Consider the following 9,761-nt stretch of genomic DNA (forward strand, 5'->3'; position numbering starts at 1 on the left):
AAAAAGATTATCTACTATTATTTAAAAAATGAAATTTTTTAAATAATAATAATAATAATAGATAATTTTATTATAATTATTTTAATAATAAATATAATATAGACTGACGGTAGAATTATGTATATAAAAATAATATCAAAAGTAAATTAATTTTAACACTTTGAAAGATAAAATTATTTATTTGAACTTTAAACTTTATAAAATAATAATAATAATATATATGTAATTACATAAACACATTTAAATATATTTAAATTAAATAATTAATTACGAAATACTCGATTATTCGATATTTAAATAAGATACATATTTAAATACGTATCTCAGAGACTTTAAAATACATATCTGCCCAACCCTGGTTCACTCCTTTCTTTCTCTTTTAAATATCCAACAATATCGCTTTTTCTCGAGATAAAGGAAGGCTTTCGTACAGCTCTTTGAATATAATTTTTCCACTGAAAGGGTGCTCGAGAAAAGTTTTTAAAATTATACGCGATCGTATATTTGCGTTAGATATCTTACGTCACCTTTTATCGATCGTATGCTTCGTGACTCATGATAAAAGCTTCATTTCGTACATAACTTTCCGGCAGACTAATTCCCGATTTCCCGATCGGCTTCCGTAACGTGTGTGATTTCCGTAACGTGTCTCACATGAATGCGTTGCATTATGTCACGAAAGAAGTTACACCATGAATGAGGAAAACTTGCGAGGTTCGAAATACAACATAAAAACACATTTATCGTCGTAATATACAGGATGTGTCTAAATAAGTGCGAAAAATTTTAGGAAACGATTCTTTGTCGAAAATTAAGGGGTGTTTCTTATAAAAAAAGATTTACATCCCTCTCTGAGGAGTTACACTTTTTTAAAGAGAGAGGTAAAAATTAAGTTATTTTTCTTCTCAAAAAAATGTCACACAAATTAAACAAATAAAAATCCACCAAGTTTCATGATTTTAATTTGTCTGAAATTTGAAAAAAAAATTTAATTTTTCCCTGCCTTAGAAAAGTATAACAACCCCTCAGGGAAGGGTATAAGAATATATGTTTATATAAGAAACCCTTTAATTTTCGACAAAGAATCATCTCTTAAAATTTGTCGCACTTATTTACATACACCCTGTATAATTTATATATAAGAATTATTTTTTTTTTTTAATTTTCAACACTTTTATTTTCAATAGAATGATATTACAGTACGCAATTAACGTCTGCATCTATAATTAAAAAACTCTCCTCCGTTCTCTCTCTCTCTCTCTCTCTTTGTGGTTTCTTTACTTATCGTATATGCATCAGTTATGTAGAATATATGAAATAAATTCCGGCAGTATAGCAACAACTCACAGTATGAATTTTAAATTCATATTTGAAAATAGAAGTAGAGAGAATTACAATTTATATGTATAAACTTTATACACATATCATAAAATGTATACTAACAAAATTAAATTAAATCAACCTGATAACTTTGTTGTGACGTTTTATTTAATTCATGATAAACAAATAAATTGTTTATGAACATAAAACGTTGGATAAATTATATTTTTATAAATTCTTTTCCACTGCTTTTAGCAATGTGGTCAGTGTTCTTTTTTCGTAGTATAATGAATATTTGAAATGCACATAATTTCTCTTTTGTTCAATTACTTATATTTCAAATGAGCTTGAGCGAAACAAGGAACATTTCTCATCGATTTCGGACGCGCTCGGGTGTAAATTACACTTTGCTCAACCACGTTCGATATGCTTAATTGCGTTATTTTACGCAAAGCGCAACTGCACTTTGCTTTTAATCAAATTTCGCTGCACCGAGAAATCGGCGAACTGCAATGGGCTTCTGTATATATATGTACAACATATACATAGTGCTCTTCGATCGTCAAATTACTAAGAGACGAGAGAGACGGAAAACTATGCACGCACGCGAAATGCCGGAAAATACTTTAGATCACTCGATCAAAGCTCAATCGAAATTTAAAAGACTCGAATTAAACAAGATGATTTATGGAGCAGCCGTCAGCGCGAAGATTAACCGACTTCTGTGAAAGCAGCGAACTTCATTCAAAGAGGCTCGTATATAACGCGAGCTATTTCTCACGACGAAACGAGACGGATCAGTGTTCTTTGACTGACTTTCTCGGCAAAAAAAAAAATCGAAAAAAAAAATTAAAAAAAAGAAAAATAAGGACTTATTATAACGGGTATCGTTGAGCTCTAATCGAACGTGAAGGGCTTCTCCTCGATACGGGAGATGAGAAACAACGCAACATTCCAAGCGGAAGAGAAAGAAGCGGGCACTCACCTCCGCTACGATCCCGGCTATTGCTTCGACGAACGGTCTCACGGCATCCAGCATCCTCTGTTCTCTCGTTCGCTGGAGTAGCCTCTCCTGGTTCTTCTCTCCTTCTGTCTCTCTTCTTCCAAGTACGTAATCGGAAACGAAGAGCTGCAAGAAAGACGGCGATATTAAATTTAAAGCCACAGAAGGGCACTGTTCTGTGCCGGACATGTGCGTGCGTCATTATTTTAACTAACAGTTCTCGCAAATTACAACTTGCGCCTTTTCAACAAAAAAAAATATATATATATATATATGTATTATATACAGAGTATATATAAATAAGTGCGAAAAATTTTAAGAGATGATTCTTTGTCGAAAATTAAGAGGGGTTTCTTATATAAACATATACTCTTATATCCTTCCCTGAAGAGTTGTTATACTTTTTTAAAGAGGCAGGTAAAAATTAAGTTTTTATTTTTTTTTTCTCAAATTTCAGACAAATTAACATCAAAACTTGGTGGATTTTTATTTTTTTAATTTGTCTGAAATTTGAGAAAAAACAATTTAATTTTTACCTCTCTCTTTAGAAAAGTGTAACTCCTCAGAGAGAGGGATGTAAATCTTTTTATAAGAAACTCCCTATAATTTTTGACAAAGAATCATTTCCTAAAATTTTTCGCACTTATTTAGATACACCTTGTATATAGGCAAAGAGAAAGGAGATATTCGTGAAATAAATTTTTCAGAAATTGAGGAAATAAATACGCGTATATCGGAAAAGCTCGTTCATGAAATAAATGAAATTTTATATCGATATGCGAAATCGATAATAAAAGATTAAATTGCACAATAAAATATTTAAAATTAAATTACATCTCTCTCTCTCTCACTCTCTTTTTGTCTCTTTTTCTCTCCCTCTTTCTACTATAATAAAAAAATATACTTTTAAATTATATTGAACAGTTATGTCAGAAAAAATTCAAGTCAAATATTTAAGATACAAAATATTGAAAAAATTACTAGCGAAAGATTTGATGTGCTCCAGAAGCCTTTCGTTTCCTTCATCAGTGCTACAGTAATGCGCATGATAATGTATAAACTTTTAAATTTGTTTAAACTTCAGAGCGCATTCCAGCGCGTGACAATTTGATTCGTCCACGACTAAGAATTGCATTTGCATAATTTTCTCCTTACGAGCATCTTTTTTTTTCTGATCTTCTGACCTTTTTCTATGTCACGTCGGTACCAATGACGTGGCAAAAATGCCGGAATCCGCCCACAGCCGAAATATATCTATCTGCGTAGCTCTTTACCAGAATGCTTATGAATCACAAAAGCCATCGCAACATTTATTTTGTATTCTGACAGTCCGCGTTTTTAGTCACATCTTGTTAAAAACACAGAAAGAAGCGTCGTTTCTTTTCGCTTTCCGTATAACGAAAACCACTGTCTTACGTAATTACGAAAATTAGACACTGCTGTACTAATTACATTGATAACATATTTCTGTATAATCAGAGACAGGTTGTCATCCGCGAATCTAGCGCACAAAAAAAGAAGACAGAAATTGCATTACATTGTCATTAACGTCGATTTGTTTGAATTAATCTCGTTCGCTGTGTTTCAGACGCTGACGAAGAACATTTACGACAACCGGATAGATTTGTACGTCTATCATGGGCGGATTGATCAAGCTGTAATCATTGAAACTCACCGTCCTTGGTTTAAAATAACGAAGAAACGGACGCGTCCTCTGGAATGTGGTCGTCAGATCGACGTCTTTACCGATCGTGAAAGGTATAATCCACTATCTACTTTGTATGTCACTGCACTTACTTCATTCAATACGCACACTTCCCACGCGATTAATCTTTTTTTTTTTTTTTTAGCGAACGCACTGAACTCTCTCTCTCGAATTGTCAATAAATCTCCTGTCAGCAACGAAGCTACATTTCTCGCTTCGTTCGCCAGATTTTTCGCAGCGATATCCAGAAGAGAAATAATAACGTAGATTTCGCAAACTCTTTGGAGGAAGCGATCATTGAAATTTAAGAAATGCCTTAGCCAACGTTTAAAAAGATCATCGTACATTCGAACAAATGGTCACGCGATCGATAATATATATCGATACTCCAAAAAATCGACGCGAAAACACGCGGCATTGTTTACCGCTGGTATTCGTTCAGAAGCAAAGACTCGTCGCCGATTTTCGGAAAAATGTTTCGAACAATGATCGGCGATGATGAAAACGCTCGAGAAAGCGCGCGCGGATACTCCGGATGACGCGTCGACGCGCGAGTCGAGAAGAGGAAGTTCTCTCGATGATCGTGATCGTACCTGGCGGCCACCCGAGGACAACTTTTTTTCCCGCATGTACGCGGCACGCGTTTTCCGCCGCGTTTTTTTCAATGAACACGCACACACGCACACCTGAGCGCGCGCGCGCGCGCGCCGCGAGAGCACACGAACCGCATAAGGACGAAACCGACACGATACTGGATGAGAACGGGCAACAGGTTCGTCGGCTTGCCCCCGAGGAACGCGACGAAGGTGAGGGGAAATGAAGAGAGGGGGATAGCGGCGAGCATAGCCAGCCAGGTAAGCCGCCATTGCTCCTGACGCAGCATCCAACCTGGCAGTGGCGTAATTAAAGGGAGAGCCGGAAAGCCTCGATCGATATCTTGGCCAAAAACGTGGGAACTAAAGATTTTTTTTAATGACAATTTTTTTTATAAAAGTGCACAATATTCTGTTCCGAATGCAACATTGTCATTATTCAATAGTATAAATTACGCTGACAGAACGTTTCTCCTTTTTCAATTTCGAGTCTTTAATTGACTAACAATAAGAAATTTATAGTTACATTGAAATATTTATTCGTCTTTTTTATTAGAGAAAAAAATTCGAAATTTTCTCTTAGAATTTACCCTGAAAATCATGGTAATCGTGGGACAATATGGTGTTGGAAGAATATTATAAAAGTTTCTCTGATTAATATTTATCACAATAAAAAATATTAATATGTACATAGTAATATTAATCGAATATATTTCTTATGTGGTAAATATTAATCAGAGAAACTCTTATAAAATTCTTCCAATATTATATTGTCCCATGATTACCATGATTTTCAAGTATAAATTCTGAGAGAAATTTCTCTCTCTATGTATAGATATTATATAGAACATATCTTTAAAATAATTTCTCGTAATTTTTAAATATATAGTAACTTTAGAAACAATAAGATACCTTCAGTTTTAAATCCTTTTTAGAATTAAAAATATATAAATATACATCAATATTTATTACAATTCCAACTAGATAGAATTATTTCTTGTAAAATTTAAAATAATTAATTTTGACAAACTTTAACGTTATAGAAATTTTAATGCGACATATTTCAAATTAAATTTTACAACAGTTCAAGTCAAATAAAACAAAATGAAAATTTCATGATTCATAGTTAGAGAATTATTTACGTCTTGATGACGTTATAGAAATCGTATCTGATTTCCCAAGAAGTACGTAACTCCCTATATATTTATTCCCTGCTAATTCGAGGACGCTTTGTGCATCTAATCTGTAATCAACCGTGTCGTCTCTGACACGTAGCACCTCCAATAGGAAATCTCCGGTTACGCCACTGCGGCAACAGGTTGTTGCCAATGAGAGCTGCCATGAATGAGCGAGCGAGCTCATTTTGTGGCAGCACGATCTGCCCCTGCGTTAGGAAAACACGAATTTCCTTCCTAGCTGAATATGCGCCTCTTTCTCGTAATCTGTGGTCGCTCGAGATAAGCATGCAAAGTCGTGCACGCACTTTGTGTGTATGCACAATATTTGAGGATACTCGTTCGTTCACTTTCTTGCTCTCTCTTTCTCTTTTTCTCTCTGTCTCTCTCTTTCGGCGGACGTCTTATCGGTGAAACGCCGATAAATTCTCATGATATAACGAAATATGATTAAAAAAAGGTTCCTCGCTCGCACAGAAGTGTTGAGTCATTATCAAACAATACGTTGGTAAATTATATTCAATATTTATTGAACCAAATTTTTTTCGAAAGTCATCACAAAAGAAATTTTCAATTGATTGACAAAATTTATTCACATTATCCTGTTGTAGCTATCAATATTTTGGGAAATTCAATGAAAAAAAAATTGTATCAATAATTTTTGTTGTGTCATATCCTAATAAAATTATATATATATATATAGATCGTCAATAATATAAAAATGTAAAATGAAAAAATGCATGCATGTATATATATATATATATGTATGTATGTATGTATACATATATTAGCCAAAAAATGCTATTAAAAAATATATGATTATATATGTGCAGGAATATTTTACGAAGATGCATATACACATACATGAATTTTTTCATTTTACCTTTTATAAAACTATATCTATATTAATGACATATATAAAGTATAGACCTACTCGAGTATCTCTAGTTTCTCTAATAAAGTTGTGCTTTACAGAATCCTATGTCCAAGGACATTCCCGCGCTTCATAACTCAAGTTATGGCGTCGTGCTTTCCGCACGAGCGAGAAAATAGATTGATGTTCGGAGAAGACAAGAAAGACGAGCAAGTAAAAATACGAATGAAGAAAAAAACGCGATATAAGAAGTAGGTACATACTCCTTTTTCTTCTTCTTCTTCTTCTTCCTCTATGAATTCCCATCCTCTTCGAGGACAAAGTACCACAGTTTAAACATAATTGCCGTCCACTACCGCGCCGGTTACAGAACTGTGACGACAGATCAAGCAAAGCGTGCGAACGACGCACGAAACGCCATCTAGCGGTCGTTCGCGGCGTTTTCGCGCGAAATCGCGATACTTCGCCGCCAGATGACAGCAGTGTCTCCGCAGCTGTTCGCAACTGTCAAAGATGTCAAAAGACGCGCACTCCCGTGTCACAGAAATACAGTCCACGGTTTTGGAATAAATAAACGTCAATCAACGTCGCAACGAGAGTGATAAGCAGTAGGCGGAGATACGTAGAACTCGATGCACCGATATCGCAGACTCCGTCCCTAAATGAGCATCGGGTTATGCTGTGTGAGTCCGGAGAGATCGCGCGATCTTACGCGGAGGGATAACCTCTCGGTCCCTGATTGTCGCGCGAAATCGCTTTGCCACGTATAAACGAACCGAGACCCCGCATCGGAACAATAATGGCGTGTCTGCTGTCGAACCAGGAAAACGTACGTTTGAAAATACCGTCGGTTGACACGGTGGACGGAGTCACGTATTACTCCATCGAGATCGGGATCGCGTCGATCAAATGGACTGTGAGACACAGGTAACACTGACAATTATTCATTTTTACTCGAAATTCTACGCGCTTTTTTATTCTAATTAACGCAAGACTACAGAGAATGGTTGAGCGGAAAAAATATATAGCTCTCCTCTTGTGTTCAAGATACAATGAATTTGCGGAATTGCACGAGAAGCTCGTTTCAGAGCATTGCGTCGAAAAGGATATTTTACCGCCGAAGAAACTCATCGGTAACAAATGCGAAGCATTTGTGGAGAAGCGCAGGCAGAGTCTCGAGATATATCTCAATTGTGTTTATAATTATTTGAAGAAGGCAATGCCAAGAGAATTGGCTGTATTCTTAGACTTACACGTATATGATATATACTTTTTATTACAAAGTATGGCCTTGGAGTTCTTTACGAGTGGCGATGCTCTGCTACAGACTTCAAGCTATAAATTCAATCCTGTACAGGTGCTAAATATAGTCTATATAATTTTGAATTGGCACAAATTGTTATTATAAAGATACTAATGTTCCTATTTACTTTCAGCTGTATGCAATTAGCGAGAGATTAAAACAACCGTGTCCATCTATGGAAGTTGTGGATAAAAAATATGACTTTAGTCACGTTTTGGACTTTAATTCCCACTTGACTAGTCTCACAATTGAGGGAAGTTTGGAGCCTTATAAAACTAGTAATATTTATTCATCTGCATTGTCGATAGAATTATCCACCTTCAAAAATGTGCAATATCTGACGATTGATCGATATCCTGTGGATAATATCTATAATATGGGAAATCTTCGAGATACCGTGACTACACTAAAAGTTACTAATACCAAGCTAAGAAACATTGTGGAATTGGCCATGTGCGAAGAGGTTCATAAAAATATCATAAATGCTAATGATTCTCATGTGTGGTTAAAAGTGACACATTTGGATCTCAGTGATAATCGCATAGAAGTCATAGATGAAGCGATTAAATTGTTGCCGCATATAGAATGTCTGACTTTAAACAACAATCACTTGTCCGAGATTTCCAACGTTACGTTATTGCCGAGATTGTCTCAAGTGTACCTAGCATCGAATAACTTTACCAATCTGCCGGATGATCTTCACACAAGACTCGGCTATATCGTGTACATCGACTTGTCGCAGAACAAATTAACATCACTCGCTAGCTTCTCAAAGTTGTACTCATTGGAGGGATTGGACGTAAGCTGCAATCGCATCGAGAAGATCGAGGAGGTAAAACACATCGGCCATCTACCTTGTCTGGAGCATCTAAGATTGACAGGTAATCCAGTATCGACGATAGTGGATTATAGAGTCAAAGTTTTGGAACCGTTTGGTAAGAGAGCTGCCGATATCTGTCTTGATAACGAGAAACCGAATCAAAAGGAACTCGACACCGTGTCGGTTCATCAAGCGTTGCGCATCGCGAGAGAAGGTAAATCGCCAACGTTTACCGCATCGGACGCGCCACTATTTTCCGCCGAAGTCCCGAGTATATAAAAATTTTAACCGTGCTTTTCTTTTATCACATGATAAACATGTTACGTGAATGCTAGTTAGATACAAACCTAACAAAAATATGTTTTATATTGCAACATGTAATTTTATCAATATATGAGACTGACCCCTTTCTATCGCAGCAAAGTCGCGTAATATATATAGTTTTTCCAGTCTCAATTTATTGTACGTTATTTACTAAACTTTTGTTGGTACGTTTTTTATCGATAAGTAGATAACGTAAGAATAACATGTTTTTTATCACTTTTACCATAATTCGAAAAAAGCCAAAATGATAAAAGATAATACGTTTTTTCGTATTATAATCTTGTATATAAATCTAAGAGATAAAATACGTTTTTATCAAGCAGAAACAAAAAACTATAGATCCATGACAATTGTATGATATATATATATATATATATATATATATATATATATATATATATATATATATCATACAATTGATATATTGACATATGATATATATATATATATATATATATATATATATATATATATATATATATCTTGTACAATTCATGAACATTTTTAAATTTCTGCTATTTTATACATACATCATACGTGTCGATATAATCACATATAGATTCATATCGATTATAATAATGAACAGATTGCCTATCGTAAAAATTTTATATATATATGATTATATTTAATATTTTTTTATCGTT

At 34.8% G+C, this 9,761-nt stretch overlaps 1 protein-coding gene across 1 annotated transcript; it reads left to right on the forward strand.

The window, feature by feature from the left end:
- The first annotated feature begins 7,146 nt into the window (after positions 1-7,146).
- On the forward strand, positions 7,147-9,464 carry LOC114934599 (nischarin). The gene is made up of 3 exons (XM_029307276.1): positions 7,147-7,597; positions 7,718-8,027; positions 8,107-9,464. Exons 1-3 carry the CDS (start codon positions 7,470-7,472, stop codon positions 9,070-9,072), a joined length of 1,404 nt encoding a protein of 467 aa, XP_029163109.1. The 5' UTR covers positions 7,147-7,469; the 3' UTR covers positions 9,073-9,464.
- Positions 9,465-9,761: the final 297 nt, after the last annotated feature.

Source organism: Nylanderia fulva, unplaced genomic scaffold (genome assembly GCF_048542155.1).
Source record: "Nylanderia fulva isolate GAGA-0341 unplaced genomic scaffold, ASM4854215v1 Scaffold7, whole genome shotgun sequence".
Taxonomy (NCBI): Eukaryota; Metazoa; Arthropoda; class Insecta; order Hymenoptera; family Formicidae; genus Nylanderia; species Nylanderia fulva.